The 17239-nt window shown below is 51.7% G+C and overlaps 1 protein-coding gene and 1 long non-coding RNA gene across 3 annotated transcripts in view; one reads left to right on the top strand and one right to left on the bottom strand.

Annotated features, from left to right (window-relative positions):
• Positions 1 to 16126, top strand: part of LOC144383554 (neural cell adhesion molecule L1.1-like) — a 27586-nt gene extending 11460 nt beyond the window's left edge. For both annotated transcript variants that reach the window (XM_078081507.1, XM_078081513.1), the window contains 25 exons: positions 84 to 186; positions 518 to 687; positions 1272 to 1394; positions 1631 to 1801; positions 2176 to 2290; positions 2498 to 2682; positions 2772 to 2903; positions 3769 to 3912; positions 3997 to 4108; positions 4616 to 4776; positions 5255 to 5414; positions 6728 to 6855; positions 6954 to 7055; positions 7595 to 7801; positions 8415 to 8485; positions 8567 to 8792; positions 9528 to 9634; positions 10235 to 10502; positions 10583 to 10705; positions 10988 to 11164; positions 11254 to 11367; positions 11500 to 11649; positions 12039 to 12170; positions 12274 to 12346; positions 14493 to 16126. In XM_078081507.1, the coding sequence (XP_077937633.1) occupies positions 84 to 186; positions 518 to 687; positions 1272 to 1394; positions 1631 to 1801; positions 2176 to 2290; positions 2498 to 2682; positions 2772 to 2903; positions 3769 to 3912; positions 3997 to 4108; positions 4616 to 4776; positions 5255 to 5414; positions 6728 to 6855; positions 6954 to 7055; positions 7595 to 7801; positions 8415 to 8485; positions 8567 to 8792; positions 9528 to 9634; positions 10235 to 10502; positions 10583 to 10705; positions 10988 to 11164; positions 11254 to 11367; positions 11500 to 11649; positions 12039 to 12170; positions 12274 to 12346; positions 14493 to 14748 (3710 nt within the window). In that variant the 3' untranslated portion in view covers positions 14749 to 16126. The remainder of the gene's footprint in view (positions 1 to 83; positions 187 to 517; positions 688 to 1271; positions 1395 to 1630; positions 1802 to 2175; positions 2291 to 2497; positions 2683 to 2771; positions 2904 to 3768; positions 3913 to 3996; positions 4109 to 4615; positions 4777 to 5254; positions 5415 to 6727; positions 6856 to 6953; positions 7056 to 7594; positions 7802 to 8414; positions 8486 to 8566; positions 8793 to 9527; positions 9635 to 10234; positions 10503 to 10582; positions 10706 to 10987; positions 11165 to 11253; positions 11368 to 11499; positions 11650 to 12038; positions 12171 to 12273; positions 12347 to 14492) is intronic.
• A 689-nt stretch (positions 16127 to 16815) lies between these two features.
• LOC144383570 (uncharacterized) lies at positions 16816 to 17117 on the bottom strand. The gene is made up of 2 exons (XR_013451008.1): positions 17008 to 17117; positions 16816 to 16977 (listed from the first exon to the last, which is right to left on the bottom strand). It is a non-coding gene; the product is annotated as an uncharacterized LOC144383570 (long non-coding RNA).
• Between the last annotated feature and the right edge of the window lie 122 nt (positions 17118 to 17239).

Genomic DNA, 17239 nt, shown 5'->3' on the forward strand with positions numbered 1-17239 from the left:
TGTGTGTCTGTGTGTGTCTGTGTGTGTCTGTGTGTGTCTGTGTGTGTGTCTGTGTGTGTCTGTGTGTGTCTGTGTGTGTTCAGTGTCGCAGCCTCCGGTCCTGATGGAGACGCCCGTGTCGTACACGGCCTTCTCTCTGGAGGACGTCCATCTGCCCTGCGAGGCCTCCGGGACCCCGACCCCAACGTACGTGCGTGTGTGCGTGTGTGTGTGTGTGTGTGTGTGTGTGTGTGCGTGTGTGTGTGTGTGCGCATGTGTGTGTGCGTGTGCGTGTGCGTGTGTGTGTGTGTGTGTGGCCGGATGTTTGTCCACATCCTCCCTTCGGCCATTTACTGTTGTCATGGTGATGAGCAGTAAATGTTCATTTAAATGAAATCACGGCAGTAACAACATCATCGTTGTGGTTTCCTGTTTGTTTCCTCCTCCTTCCGTCTTCTTTAAATCGTTCCTTCTCTCTCAAGCTTCACCTTCTTAAGTCATATTGAACTTGTATGCGTGCGGTATTTGTCCTCTGCAGCTTCCGCTGGGTGAAGGACGGCGAGGCGCTGGGCCCGGAGCGCCCGGCTCACGGGACGCTGCGAGCCGAGGACGAGGAGCCGCTGGCCTCGTACGGCGGGTCCTACCGCTGCTACGCCTCCAACGCGCTGGGCACCGCCGTGACCCGGAGCGTCCGGGTCATCGTGGAGGGTGGGTTCGCCGAGCCGGAGACCAGCTGGGGGGGCAATTAGCAGCTAACGCGACTGATAGGGAGGAGACCAAAGCAGAGCTTAAAGAGAGTTCCTGCAAATAATCAGAGAGAACAGAGTATCGATGAGAGGGGTAATGTTGTAATGCAACCTTCGTATTAATGGGCGGACGCGTGCAGGTTGGGGAGGTGAAATGGTGCCGCGTAATAACAATGAAGCGATTCTTACAGAGAACTGCAGAGGAAACGGCTCCTGCTGAAATAACCAGAGAAACCGAAGATAAAGCGCTGACTCACTGCAGCAAAACGGCCAGAAGGAACCATGTGGAGCAACAGTAATATCACAGCGCTGTCTTTAAAGGGACAGTTCAGCCCACATATTGGACTCAGATCTGCTTCTGGAGAGTTGGGGATGCGATGTCTCTTCAGGAGTCTGCACATGGTTGTTACAGACTAGCTGTTGTAATGTTCACTGAGGGATCAAGAGAGAAGTCCTTTCCTCGTAGACGTCCACGGGACCAGAGGACGCAGCGTCGGGCTGATGCCTTGCGTCGATAACGGACCACCTGCTGCTCTGTGTTTTCAGCTCAGCCGGTTCTTCTCAAACAGCAGAGAGTGCACAAGAGAGCGCACGAGGGCGAAAGCATCATCCTGTCCTGCAACCCCCCCCAGAGCTCCGAGCCCCCGCACATCCACTGGATGGACAAGAGTGAGTCCGTCTTCCACCTCCTCCTTGCTGTCCTCAGGCAGCCCCCCCCACGTTCTGCATCGCTGCATTGCAGATCATCTCCACTCAAACTAATGACTGCAGTAGAGCTTCGTTTCTTTATTTCCTCCCTCTGTGCCTCTTGAATCGTCCACTTTGTTTAACTCGCACTTTGAAGTAAACACTGCAGAGCTTTGAGCTGCAGAGGACCGTCACAGCCCCCCGTCTTCTCTCCTCAGGGATGGTGCACATCAAGCAGAGCGACCGGGTGATGGTCGGCCTGGACGGGAACTTGTACTTCTCCAACCTGCTGAAGAACGACAGCAGGGACGACTACATCTGCAACGCCCAGTACTCGGCGGCCAGGACGGTGCTGCCGCACACGGCCGTCAGGCTCAGCGTGTCGCCCAGTGAGTGCAGGGACACACACACACACACACACACACACACACACACACTCTCTCTGGAGACAGCTGAAGGGCCCTTTAAGACGTTGCAGGTGATTATTATTACCCGCAGATTAAACTGGAAACCAAACTGTCCGTTTCAAGACGTTAGTTGCTATTAAAGGAATCTTCCACTGCACTTCCATGAAGCAATGGACGGGTCGTCTGCAGGAGGAGTCTGTGTTTTCGTCTTGACTTGTCTTAGGCTCCGCCCCCTCGTGACACTGCTGGTCGTAAAAGCAACAAGGCTCAAATCAAGGCTTCAAAATGGCAAATAAAGTTAATCACACTCACTCCTTCAGTTTGACCGGACCCCCCCCCCCCGTCTCTCCCTCCAGGTAATGACGTCGGCCACGCCAGGAAACCCCACCTCTTCCGTCCCATTGGCTCCCACAGCTCCGTGTTGGCCCTCAAGCAACAGAGCGTCACCCTAGAATGTATCCCCAAGGGCCTGTAAGGATCTCACTGTGTGTGTGTGTGATGATGCCGATCCTTCTCGTTAAGTCGCGTTCTCCCCCCTCTGCTTCGTTGCTATTTTTTGCGTTTCGTTCTAATTATCGTCCTTCCTGCGGGAGTTGCGTCTCCGTGGCAACAGATGGCCGGTTGTGACTCTCCGTCTCACATCTTTCCTTATGGCTGACTGGATGTTCCTCTGGTCAGTCCCACGCCGAAGGTGGAGTGGAAGAAGAAGGACGGCAGCCTGGGGGAGACCGGCGGGCGGGTGGAGGCGCACGGCCGCTGGCTCCACTTCGACAGCGTGGCCCAGGGCGACGACGGCGAGTACGAGTGCCGGGCCTTCAACATCCACGGCTCCACGGCGCACTCCTTCAGCCTCACCGTGGAAGGTAGGAGGCCGGGGGAGCTCACCGGGGGGGGGCGGGGGGGGGCTGCTCCTCCCCCAGGTGAGCTCACATGTGGTGTCGTGTTCGTACAGCCGCTCCGTTCTGGGTGAAGGAGCCTCAGAACCTGCTGTACTCTCCCGGGGAGACGGTGCGACTGGACTGTCAGGCCGAGGGCATCCCGACCCCCCTCCTCACCTGGAGCCTCAACGGGGAGCCGCTCACAGGTACGCTCGCGCCGTCCTCGCGTCGTCCTCACGCCGTCCCTCTCAATGGACGCTGTTGGACGTTGCTGTTATCTTTAGTAGGATCCTTCTTTGCTTATTCACTTACTTTCATGCGCGATCTAAGTGCTTATCCGTTGTTCTTAATTCAGTCCTCCCTGTCTATCTTTACGATCAGCACTTCTTAGAGTGAACTTTTCTCTCGGTTCACTTAAAGTTTAACATTAACATTTCATTACATGGAGCTTGTTGACCACTCGGAGGATTCGGGGAAGAGCAGCGATCATTTCCTGTCTCCGGGTAACTGAAAGGCTCTTTGGTGCAGGAATTAGGCCGCATACGTTGGTCGAGATGGACTCGCCAAGGTCCTGGACTGACTCCCAGAGAGAGAGGGGGGAGGAAGGAGAGGAAACAGAACAAGGGAGTAAGAGGGAAGTACGGAAAGATAGGAGAGGACTAAGGAATCCAGATAGGAAGGGTGAAAGGAAGGACAAGAGGACAGAGTGAGCAAAGGACAGTAGGGACAGTAGGAAGGAGGGAACGAGGGGGAAGGAAGAAGGAAAGGAAATCCAACAAGGATGGAAATGAAAAAGAAAGAAAGGAGGGGGTGAGTAAGGAAGGAGGAAAGGAACAAACAAAGGAAGGGGTCGCTGACCTTCGGTCCTGTATTACCCGGGGAAATGGTTTCCCTGAAGGAGCAGAGGAGCGAAGCTGTGATCAGGGTGGAGAGAAGGTTGGGTGCCAGCTGCTGCTCCCCCTCCACCTTCCTGCTCAAACATCTCATTGTGAAGGAGTTTGTGTTTGACAAGCTCTCAGCGCGGTTCCAGATGGTTCAGTCCGGTCTCTAATCCCCCCCCCCCCACTGCAGAGGTGGACGAGGACCCCCGGCGGACCGTTTCAGGTGGTGTTCTGATACTGAGGGACGTGGAGTTTGCCGACACCGCCGTGTACCAGTGCGAGGCCTCCAACAAGCACGGCTCCATCCTGCTCAACACCTACCTCTACGTCGTGGGTACGTCGGCCTCGCGTCGCCCCTCGGCCTGCTGGGAAAAGAATCACCTGTCCTCACCACCTGCCCCCCTTCTGTCTCGCGCAGAGCTCCCTCCTCAGATCCTGTCCTCTGACGGAGTGGTGTACCGGGTCACCGAGGGCGGAGACGTGGTGCTGAACTGCGAGTCTTTTGGCTCGCCGCGACCTCACGTCTCATGGTGAGCGACCCCCAGGGTGGTGTCCCGAGAGCTCCTGCTGTGCACCACGGTTTAGGTTTTGACTGCATTGCTTTTACTTGTAGTATTCTTACAGGCTCTGATGCCCCCCCACAGGGGGAGACCCTAAGGCCCTAAAGAGGACCTCTAGTAGCTCTCAGGAGCCTCAGACAGGACATGAAGTGTAAAACGTGGCTAAGATTTATGATATTTCTAAGACTGGATCTCATTAATTATGAATCTCCGTAAATATGAACAAACGAATAAAATGAAAGGTCATATTTTACAAAAGGTCTGAAAACAACATTCACCATGATAATTAAATCAACGTTTTCCTTCTCTCGCTTCTCGGTTTTTCTTTTATTATCTGGAGCGATTCCATCGTTTATTGATCCTCACACATGTATCATCCGTTTATTAACGCCCATCCACATGACCGCTGTGTTTATACCGGCCGGGTTTCCTTTCTGGGGTTCTAATGTGTCTGACAATGACAATGACCCCCCTTAGGGAGGGCGAGGAGAGGCCTCCTCTGCTGTCGGACCCTCGCATCGCTCTGCTGACCAACGGCTCCATCACGCTGTCGGGCGTGGTCCACGAAGACGACGGAGAATACACCTGCTCCATCAAAAACACCAACATCTCCATCTCGGCCCACCTGAAAGTCTACAGTGAGTCTGCTGCTCAATGTTGCAGAACAACATGAATAAAACATGATATGACTGATTTAAGAGTTATTATCAATATGACAGTATTATATACTGTATATATAAATATATGGTATATTCTATAATAATATATAACACCTGATATCATGTGATATCGTGTCCAAAGTGACATTCAATAAGGGCATTTCAACCCTAAAGAACCAAAGCCAGAAGAACGAGGAGTGCAAATAAGCCGATTCACAACTTGCTGTAGAGTCATTATAAGCCATTAAAAGTACTTCTATGTTGTTAATGTTGAGCTGAATACAAATGAAACATTTACGTTTAGACTTATTGATGGTCGTTTCAATGAATTCTAAGCATTTTAGCAGTTGTTATACAAACGGTTGAAGATGAACAGTCCAGATGTGGTTCTGATAAGTTCAGTACAGTGCTTGTGACCTCTGATCTGTGACCTCTGACCTCTGCCTTGTGTGTTCAGATCGCACCGCGATGATGACCAGTCCTCAACACGTGCGCGCCCTCAGAGGAACCAGCGCCCTGCTGGACTGTGAGTTCTACAAAGACCCCCAGCTGCTCCATTACCAGATCGTCTGGAGGAAGGACGCGCAGAAGCTGCAGGAGTCGTCTCCAGATGACAAGTAGGAGCCTACTCCACCCATACCTAAAACACTACTCCACCCATACCCAACAAACCGCTCCAACCATGCCTAAAACACTACTCCATCCATACCCAACAAACCGCTCCAACCATGCCTAAAACACTACTCCATCCATACCCAACAAACCGCTCCAACCATACCTAAAACACTACTCCATCCATACCCAACAAACCGCTCCAACCATACCTAAAACACTACTCCATCCATACCCAACAAACCGCTCCAACCATACCTAAAACACTAGTCCACCCATACCCAACAAACCGCTCCAACCATACCTAAAACACTACTCCACCCATACCCAACAAACCGCTCCAACCATACCTAAAACACTACTCCACCCATACCCAACAAACCGCTCCAACCATACCTAAAACACTACTCCATCCATACCCAACAAACCGCTCCAACCATACCTAAAACACTACTCCATCCATACCCAACAAACCGCTCCAACCATACCTAAAACACTACTCCATCCATACCCAACAAACCGCTCCAACCATACCTAAAACACTACTCCACCCATACCCAACAAACCGCTCCACCTATACCTAAAACACTACTCCATCCATACCCAACAAACCGCTCCAACCATACCTAAAACACTACTCCACCCATACCCAACAAACCGCTCCAACCATACCCAACAAACCGCTCCACCTATACCTAAAACACTACTCCATCCATACCCAACAAACCGCTCCAACCATACCTAAAACACTACTCCATCCATACCCAACAAACCGCTCCAACCATACCCAACCAACTGCTCCACCCATACCATAACACTACTCCATCAATACCCAACAAACCGCTCCAACCATACCTAAAACACTACTCCATCCATACCCAACCAACCGCTCCAACCATACCCAACCAACTGCTCCACCCATACCATAACACTACTCCATCCATACCCAACAAACCGGTCCAACCATACCCAACAAACAACACACTGCTCCACCCATACCATAACACTACTCCATCCATACCCAACAAACCGCTCCAACCATACACAACAAACAACACACTGCTCCACCCATACCATAACACTACTCCATCCATACCCAACAAACCGCTCCAACCATACACAACAAACAACACACTGCTCCACCCATACCATAACACTACTCCATCCATACCCAACAAACCGCTCCAACCATACACAACAAACAACACACTGCTCCACCCATACCATAACACTACTCCATCCATACCCAACAAACTGCTCCATCCATACCCAACTGTGTACATTCAGTGTGTGTGTGTGTGTGTGTGTGTGTGTACAGGTACACGTTCTTTCAGAATGGCACCTTGAAAGTGTCCGACATCCAATCAGACGACAGCGCGTCTTATTCCTGTGAGGTCTTCACTGACCTGGACCAAGTGAAGGCCAGCGGCTCCATCACTGTCGTAGGTACGTCCAACCCTGTGTGTGTGTGTGTGTGTGTGTGTGTGTGTGTGTGTGTGTGTGTGTTTTCCCGCCACGCTAACAGTCTTGTGTTTGACCCTCAGCTCGACCAGACCCCCCCAGAGATCTGTCTCTGTCCGATGTTAACGACCACAGCGTCACTCTCAGCTGGACCCCCGGACACCCCCACAACAGCCCCATCAGAGGTGCTGAGCACACACACACACACCCACACACACACACACACACACAGGTACACACTTTTACCTGCTGTTGGAAAAAGGCTCCTCATTGATGTCTGGAGCCCGTTTGAAGAATCACATGACCAGCAACCTTTAAAGCAGAGAGAGAAGAACAGAAGACTTAAAAAAATGTTCTCCTTCATTCAACCACTTTCATGATGCATTCAATTCTACCAGTTTTTCATGGTGGTTAAAATTAAGAGTTTGAACTAATACATTTTAGATGTACTTTCATTTCAATTCAGAAAACAAGAAATGGCAGCTAGTTGCAGTTTCAAGTTAGTTATTGGGGAATCATTTGTCCAAATTACCGGTCAACACGAGGGAAATTAGAGTCAAAGGTTATTGTTCCTACGGCGCCAGCGTGGAAGATTCCAGCCGTTTGTCTGCTACAGAGAAGTCTCTTCATTCTGGATATTTGTAATAATTATCCTGTATAAGTCCACAACGCTGGAGCTCTTTCACAGGAAGTACTGATGCCACCACGCCGTTTGTTTCCTCAGAGTTCCTGGTGGAGGTGCGGGAGGAGCAGCACACCGAGGAGGGTGGGTGGAGCTGGGCGAGGATGAGGAGGGTCCCCGGGGACTTTGACCACGTGGAGTTGTCCCTCGACCCGTACTGCACCTTCCGCTTCAGGGTCATCGGCGTCAATGACGTCGGCCACAGCGACCCCAGCCGGCCCTCGGAGCACCACAGCACGCCGCCGGCCGGTGAGCGGCGCCGCCGTGACATCGGCCGTGTTTGATTTGATTCCCACACGTTTCCCTCCATTAGATCATTGCTGTAGGAACAATCAAACACCGTGGACTCGCGAGGTCAGAGGGGAGCTAATTTTTCCCCATGGTAGCCCTTTGTCTAACGTCACAACGCTATGAATTGTGGGCAATATCCTGAGGCAAAGTATATAAGTGTTCTGTTCTGTCTCGTTTGACACTGTGAGTCCTCTATGAACACTTCCCCTAAATCCACATTTCTGCCGACTTTGCCCAAGGGGATTACCCATAATTCATAGCTTTGTGACGTTAAACACTGGGTTATCAGAGCAGGTCAGAGACGTATAAATCCCTCAGGCTTCATAATTTAAGGTCTTAGGGGGGCGTTGGGTTTGGGTTTAGATTGGACAGGAAATAGTCCCTTGAATCTACAACTTGTTTTTACAATTATCTTATTTTAGGGGTTTATCAGTTAATAAATGAGCCTCTTTTTATTCTGGTTTGGTAGATTTCATTTTCCCATCTTCATGCTTCACTGCCTGCTGGCTGTGATTTCATATTGAAGAGTATCGTGTATCATCAATCCCCCCCCCTCGTCTCCCCCTTGCAGTCCCTGCGATGAACCCGGCCGGAGTGCGCAGCGAGTCCATCGACCCGAAGACTCTGGTCATCACGTGGGAGGCGAGTACCCGAACCCAGAGACCGCGTGGGGCCTCTGAGGACCTCCGTCTCACATTGCCCCCCCCCCCTATGTCCCCGCAGGAGATGGACAAGCGGCGGCACAACGGCCAGGGCTTCCAGTACAAGGTGCTGTGGCGGCGCGCCGGCGGCACCGACGTCCGCTGGAACCACGCAGACGTGATGGCGCCTCCATTCGTGGTGAACGACACCGAGACCTACGAGCCCTTCGAGATCAAAGTGCAGGCCGTCAACTCGCTGGGGGAGGGGCCGGCGCCGGAGCCAAAGGTCGGCCACTCGGGGGAGGAAGGTAGGGCGGCTGAACCCCATGGTGGAGGAGGGGTGGGGGGGTATTTATATAACATATACGTATATTGAAATGCTTTTAGTGCCAAGTAGAGTATGAAATAGCGGTGAACTTCACCCTCTTGTGGGTGAAATGTGAATTACAACAACAAACAGTTGTCCCACCTCCTTCCTAGAAATAAAAATAAATCAATAAATTGGAAACTTTAAATATCCAAATTAATGTTGTGTTTCTCTCAAGGCTTCCATATGAGATGAACATTTGAACAGAATGAATCATAAACAACCACGAGACTTTTAGCCAGCTGTCATCTTCAATTAAAGAAAAGAAGATTCCTGAGAATACGAGAGACAGAAGCTCCTTCAGACTGAACGTAGAAAGGAAGTCGTGTCTCCTGTAGACGATGTAAAGAGGATCTTTATACTGCGTAACCCCCCCTCACACCCGTCCTGGTGTTCTGGTAGCAGTGAAGCAGGCGCTCTGTGTGCAGCTCGTTTCTCAGTGAAAGGTCCTCGGGTCAAAGGTCGAGAGCCTCGTCGGCTGAAGGTTTTGTTTGTTTGTCGCTGAGACATTTACTGAAAAAAAATACAATAAATATAAGAAGAAAGATAAAAACAAACTCATCTCAAAAGTACAAGTGGTCCTTGATGTATATCACGACCTGTTGAATACGGGTTTATGTTTATCTTTACATTTGCCGCCCCCCTCCACTCCCCCCCACCCCCCCCCCCCCCTCAGAGCCGGAGGAAGCTCCATCTGGAGTCTCCATCTCGGTGGTGAACAGCACAGTCAGAGTCCAGTGGAACGAAGCCCAGAATGTGCGAGGTCTTCTTCTGGGATACAAGGTACCTGGTCACTAAAACAACACATGCACGTGCCCACATATATACATGTGTGCACATATACACGTGTGCACATATATACATGTGTGCACATATATGCATGTGTGCACATATACACGTGTGCACATATATACATGTGTGCACATATATGCATGTGTGCACATATACACGTGTGCACATATATACATGTGTGCACATATATACATGTGTGCACATACACACGTGTGCACATATATACATGTGTGCACATACACACGTGTGCACATATATACATGTGTGCACATATATAGGCCTACATGTGCAAATATGCATATATGTGTTGGGAGATGGTAAAAACTCACAGCAGAAAACAGAGAGAATATAATTGGGAAAAATATAAAAACAACAACATTAAGCAATATTGAGAAGAAAATACAAGCTCTCTTTATCTTCATTAGATTTCTTCTTCAGAGGGAGAGAACAAAGTTGTGTGTGCGTATGAATGTATGTATGTATACATGAATAGATGTACACAACTGGTTTAACGTGACGACACACTGAGAGGCCTCAGGTGTTATTCCAGTAACGAGACACCGAGCTTCTCTCCCATCCAACGTGTCTCAGATCTACTTCTGGAGGACGGGTCCGCGAGGCGGTCGGCTAAGGAGGTCTCTGCGGCGGCAGAAGGAGAGAGAGGGCCGGGCGCAGCGGGCGACGGAGAGCGACCCGCGCAGGAGGCCGCAGGAGGTGGTTGTGGTCAACAGCACCACCACCTGGCGGGAGGTGACAGGGCTGCAGCTGTACTCCCGCTACGAGCTGTCCGTCACCGCCTTCAACAGCCGAGGGGAGGGCCCCCGCTCGGCCCCCCGCCTCTTCAGCACCCCGGAGGGAGGTGAGCTTCAGACGGGGGGGGGGATCGGAGGTGTCCTCTGTGTGTGGACGTGTGTGTCACTGATGTGTGTGTGTTTTTAGCTCCCGGTCCTCCGGCGTCCCTGAGGTTTGAGAGTCGCTCAGAGAAGTCCCTGATCCTCTTCTGGACCCCCCCGGAGGAGACCAACGGCGTCCTGCTGGGATACATCGTCCAGTACCAACAGGGTGAGAGGAAGAGGCCACTGTGAATAAAACCAGCAGGAGGTCGGAGGAGTGTGCGTCCAACATGGAGCTAAACGCAGGAGTTCCATTATGGAGCCGAGCGTGTCGGTCACGTTGTGTGTTAGGTTGGTGTGTAACCTGGTGATGAAATCTGTTAAAAATCCCAGTTTCTACTTAATTCAGCAGTAATCTGATTACTTCGTCAGTTGAAGTGAAATGTGGTGATATTTGATCGGTGTCCCGAGAGGATAAACCCTCCCATCGTCCATGTTCCATGTCCCCCAGAGGTGGAGAGCAAAGACAGCCCGTGGAAGATGGAGACCATCAGCGACCCCATGGTGACTCACACCGAGCTGGACCATCTGGACCCCAGCAGCCATTACATCTTCAAGGTCATCGCTCGCACCGCCGCCGGAGACGGACCCCCCATCAGGCTGAGGGCCGCCACCCTGCTGGAAGGAGGTGAACCCCCCCCCCCACCTCTTTCATTCACAGCGACATCATGAGCGACTCCCCCCTCAAACCCTGTTTCCTGTTTCTGCGTCTCCCAGTTCCTCCGTCCCACATCAGCATCGTCTCCAGCAACACGTCGCTCAACCTGAGCTGGGTGCCCGGAGAGCGGGACAGGAACCACGGCTTTGTCATCCGCTACCTCAGGAAGAGTCGTAAGAGACGGGCGGGGGGGGGCAGCTTTTACACAATGACACAATGAACTGCTAACGAAGGAAGACGCTTGGCGAGGATTATGTACCACGTGTGTGTGTGTGCGTGTGTGTGTGCGTGTGTGTGCGTTGCAGCCGGCTGCGACTGGATGGACTCGGAGGTGGTGAACTCCACGCAGGGCTTCTATTCGCTGACTGGCCTGCAGCCCGGATCGAACTACCACCTCATGATCAAACACGGGAACGACACCCAATGGGAAAACATGACGTGGACCATCGGCCCCGGTGAGGAACCAAGAGCCGCGTCACAACGCGTGCTTTCCATAATCATCTCGCTCACGCTGCCTTGCGGATCCTGTCAACGAGCTGTCAAGCGGCGTGCGGCCCGGCCGGAGGAGCCGCCCCCTGCCGGACGCTTTGATTACCTCCTGACTCACACTAGTTGTCTTCTGGATGTTTTTCGCGGTGTTTTACTCGGGCGTTTGAGCATGAGAACCTTTGTGCGCGATCCAGGGCTTTTGTCGTTGTAGTTTCTAACACACACAGACACACAAACCCTCCCGCTGGTTCTTCTCCACGCTGGAGTGGTTTCATGTTTTAATCTGCAGCCTCGGCGCTAGAGGTCGCCAGTCCAACAGACTTATTGCCCCCCCCCCCCCCCCTCCCCCCCTCAGTGCCCTCGGTGATGCCCGGCGGGTTCGCCGCCCAGGGCTGGTTGATCGGACTCATCAGCGCCATCCTGCTGCTGGTGCTGATCCTGCTCGTCATCTGCCTCATGAAGCGCAGTAAAGGCGGCAAATACGCAGGTGAGACAATCAATCAATCAATCGATCAATCAATCAATCGATCACACGCGAGCCCGTGGGACGTTCATCGGAGACGTTTGGACCTTTTTCCTTCCTTCTTCAGTGAAGGACAAAGAAGACAAGGAGGTGGAGTCTGAAGCTCGGCCCATGAAGGACGAGACCTTTGGAGAGTACAGGTGGGCTGCGTCCTCTTCGCCGAGTCATCGCCGCCATCTTTGTTTTTCCCCCGAGCAAATGACAGAAGCATGTCGTTAACACGTTAGAGACACATGTCACGCCATCGCCATACCGTAGTCACCCGCCATCGCCACGCCGTCGCCACCGTCAAATCATCGCCACGCCATCGCCATACCGTAGTCACCCGCCATCGCCACGCCGTCGCCACCGTCACATCATCGCCACGCCATCGCCATACCGTAGTCACCCGCCATCGCCACGTCATCATCACGCCGCCGCCACCGTCACATCATCAACACGCCATCGCCACCGTCACATCATCATCACGCCATCGCCACGACATCATCACGCCATCGCCACCGTCACATCATCATCACGCCGTCGCCACCGTCACATCATCAACACGCCGTCGCCACCGTCACATCATCAACACGCCGTCGCCCCCGTCACATCATCAACACGCCATCGCCACATCATCATCACGCCGTCGCCACCGTCACATCATCAACACGCCACCGTCACATCATCAACACGCCGTCGCCACCGTCACATCATCAACACGCCATCGCCACCGTCACATCATCAACACGCCATCGCCACATCATCATCACGCCGTCGCCACCGTCACATCATCAACACGCCGTCGCCACCGTCACATCATCAACACGCCATCGCCACATCATCATCACGCCGTCGCCACCGTCACATCATCATCACGCCATCGCCACCGTCACATCATCAACACGCCATCGCCATACCGTAGTCACCCGCCATCGCCACGCCGTCGCCACCGTCACATCATCGCCACGCCGTCGCCACCGTCACATCATCAACACGCCATCGCCATACCGTAGTCACCCGCCATCGCCACGCCGTCGCCACCGTCACATCATCGCCACGCCGTCGCCACCGTCACATCATCATCACGCCATCGCCATACCGTAGTCACCCGCCATCGCCACGTCATCATCACGCCGTCGCCACCGTCACATCATCAACACGCCATCGCCACCGTCACATCATCAACACGCCATCGCCACCGTCACATCATCAACACGCCATCGCCACCGTCACATCATCATCACGCCATCGCCACATCATCATCACGCCGTCGCCACCGTCACATCATCAACACGCCATCGCCACGTCATCTTTTCCTCTGTTTTTAGGTTTGAGATGTTTTCCCGATGTGGCGTCTTAGAGCCATTGTAGGTACAAAATAAAACCACAATCTAGATGTTATTGAGTGGAATTGTGCGGGTATCCTATTTGACATTAAAGTAGAAAAAAACAAGAAAGAAACTTGAACATTCTCTGAATTCTCCAATAATTGTGCCGAATGGTAGCCATTGTTTTCAGTCTTTGTATCTCACAACTAAAACAATCTTCTTAATTTGCCAATTATCTTGGTAAATTATCTTACAGTTTGAATACTATTCAACTGTAAGCTGTTTTTTTTACTTAATGTTCTAGTTTTTATTTTTCCTGAGGTATTTGTAGGTTGTAACAGCATAAAGTAACAAGTAAAGTACCTCAGAACTGTGCATTAGTACATTAAATGCACTTCACCGTGAACCCCTCATACTCACGGATTCATCCCACTGCTTCACTTATTAATGACGAACTGATGGCGCCTCATCCGGCTCTGACTCCCTGTCTCCTCTCACGCTTCTCTCGTTCTGCCTGAAGGTCTCTGGAGAGGTGAGGACCTCTTCTTACTCCCACGCCGTGGTCCAACTCTTTATTTATTCATTGACTTCTGTGTGTTTCTGGTGGAGTCTTTATGTAAACGTCCTCGTTCCACCCGTAGCCTCGAGGCTTTTAATGTGAAAAGCCTGCTGTTAACATTAGCTTAGCATCGACCAGGAAAATGAAGTCATCAAAGTATGAAAATATAAAAACATTATTTCTGTTAAGGAAAACTGGAAAGTGCCACTCGACTCTCGTTTAGTTTTGGTCACATGACCGACTTTAGACAGAAGGTCAAAGAACTAAAGAGTAGACGTCAACATGAACCTTCACCACATTAAGAGCAGCATTTATTCAATTAAAGATATCAACATGAGTCGTGACTCCTGGTGAATTCAGGAGAGGAAAGTGGTGAAGCAGACGTGTTAAGTGGTGTTTTCCCCTCCGGCCCCCCAGCGACGCGGACGAGAAGCGCTCCGGCAGCGAGCCCTCGCTGAACGAGAGCAAGCTGGGCAGCGACGACTCTCTGGCCGAGTACGGGGACAGCGTGGACATCCAGTTCAACGAGGACGGCTCCTTCATCGGCCAGTACAGCAACCGGGGGCCCGTCCCCCACGGCAACGAGAGCTCAGGCCCCGCCTCCCCCGTCAACGCAGCCCCGCCTCCCCCCGCCGCCCCATCCATGACGAGCATCCTCAACCGGCCCATCTAGACGCACAACACACACACACACACACACACACACTCAATACATTCCACAAGCTGTTTACAGGATGCCTTTTCTAACCCAAGTTTACACACACACACACACACACACACACACACACACACACACACACACACACACACGATCAGAAAGACTCTTCTATAAGAGACAAGATGGAGGTGGAGGATCAGGTTGCACCAGCTCTCCCAACACGAGAGTCTCTCTTCTCGCGGGTGGAGACGCTACGTCTCTCTTCTCGCGGGTGGAGACGCTCCGTCTCTCTTCTCGTCAGCTGAGACCCCTCCCACCTTTGATGGGCCGCGTCCCAATTTGCTGGCGCTGGTTTGTGACCCGGCCTCGTTGTTGGGGGGGAACCAGCCGGTGCAACCTTCGTCCCACCGGGGGATTTACATCTCGTGTGACCAAAAACGTCTCGTACAAGCGTGTATTCGCTGTCGTTCACACATCTCCTCTTTGTTTGTAATACAGGACACATAAACACCCGTTGGTCCCTCGTCTGCTTCGTCTCTTTGTGTCTTCGTAAACACCGTTTCTCATGTTTCTTTTTGCTTCGGCCGGCATGCGTGTAACCTCAAATCATGATCTGTGGCCTTAAGAGAGCCTCTCTCCTGCCTCCTTTCCTCCCTCCTCCTCTCCTGCCTCCTCTCCTCCCTCCTCCTCTCCTGCCTCCTTTCATCCCTCCTCCTCTCCTCCCTCCTTTCCTCCCTCCTCTCCTGCCTCCTCTCCTCCCTCCTCCTCTCCTGCCTCCTTTCATCCCTCCTCCTCTCCTCCCTCCTTTCCTCCCTCCTCTCCTGCCTCCTTTCATCCCTCCTCCTCTCCTTCCTCCTTTCATCCCTCCTCCTCTCCTCCCTCCTTTCCTCCCTCCTCCTCTCCTGCCTCCTTTCATCCCTCCTCCTCTCCTCCCTCCTTTCCTCCCTCCTTCCTGCTCTCTTCCCCCCCTCTCCTCCTCTCCTGCCTCCTTTCATCCCACCTCCTCTTCTCCCTTCTCTCCTCCTCTCCTCCCTCCTTTCATCCCTTCTCTCCTCCCTCCTTTCCTCCCTCCTTCCTCCTCTCTTCCTCCTCTCCTCCCTCCTCTCCTTCCTTCCCTCCTCTCTCCTCTCAAGCTACGGTGGCCCGGAGAGCTCAGAGCTGTTTCTTTAGTCATTAACCTCCTGATGGTTCATTGTTGAGTGTCATATAATTAAAACTACTACTTGAAGTTAGATTGACGACTAATACGTGCACTAATATTTTAATCCTGTTTTAATAACGTACAACACAAACGCCTGTTTATGGACCCGAGCTTCATGAAACACAATTTTTTTTTAATTGAATAATTAGTTAAATTTTCTGAACATTTGTCAAACCAGCCGAGACATTAAAAGGGAAGTCATGCAAAACGTTGTTATTGAGCTTTCTGGGCCACCGTAGAATTGTGATTACTGACAGAAAAAACACACGCACACATTTATATACACACACACACACACACACACACACACACACACACACACACACATACAAACGGAGGGCCGGTCCTTTGTAGCAACCTGTGTGGGACCTTCTCAGGAGAGGAAGAGGAGCACGAGGAGGAGGAGCATCGTTCTCTGAATGTAAATAGAACCTTTAGAATGTTCTTTTTTATTTCCATTTTCTTCTTTTATAAGATGATTCAATTGTAATTTTGTGTTGCTCTGTTGGAGGTTTGCTGCAGTCTTAGTACCTTAGTACCCCCCCCCCCCCCCCACTACCACCTCCACAAACATCCTCTCCTCTTAAATGTTAGAGACCCCCCCCCCATTGAGTTCCTTCATAGCAGCAGATTCTATCGATATGAATGAGTCATAAATGTCAACGCTCAGCTTTTTGTCACAAAAAGCTGCATTAACGATTAGGAAGGAGCATGTCTCTGTCTGTCTCTGCCTCCATATCTCTGTCTGTCTCTGTCTGCCTCCATGTCTCTGTCTGCCTCTGCCTCCATGTCTCTGTCTGTCTCTGTCTGCCTCCATGTCTCTGTCTGCCTTTGTCTCCATGTCTCTGTCTGTCTCTGTCTGCCTCCATGTCTCTGTCTGCCTCTGTCTCCATGTCTCTGCCTCCATGTCTCTGTCTGTCTCTGTCTGCCTCCATGTCTCTGTCTGCCTCTGTCTCCATGTCTCTGTCTGTCTCTGCCTCCATGTCTCTGTCTGCCTCTGTCTCCATGTCTCTGTCTGTCTCTGCCTCCATGTCTCTGTCTGCCTCTGTCTCCATGTCTCTGTCTGTCTCTGCCTCCATGTCTCTGTCTGCCTCCATGTCTGTCTCTCTGCGTGTCTCACTGTGTGTCTCCACGTCTCTCTGTTTGTCTCTCTCTGTCCGTATGTCTCTATTTGCTGCAGCCTTTTATACAAATAAACACATTGAGGAAAAAAAAGTAATAAAAAGTCAGATGTATCAATAATAACAAAACTGCTGTTCACGACAACAACGTTACGTTATAGAGCTACTATCCGTTACCATGGTG

The sequence above is a fragment of the Gasterosteus aculeatus genome, chromosome 2 (genome assembly GCF_964276395.1).
Source record: "Gasterosteus aculeatus chromosome 2, fGasAcu3.hap1.1, whole genome shotgun sequence".
Lineage (NCBI taxonomy): Eukaryota > Metazoa > Chordata > Actinopteri > Perciformes > Gasterosteidae > Gasterosteus > Gasterosteus aculeatus.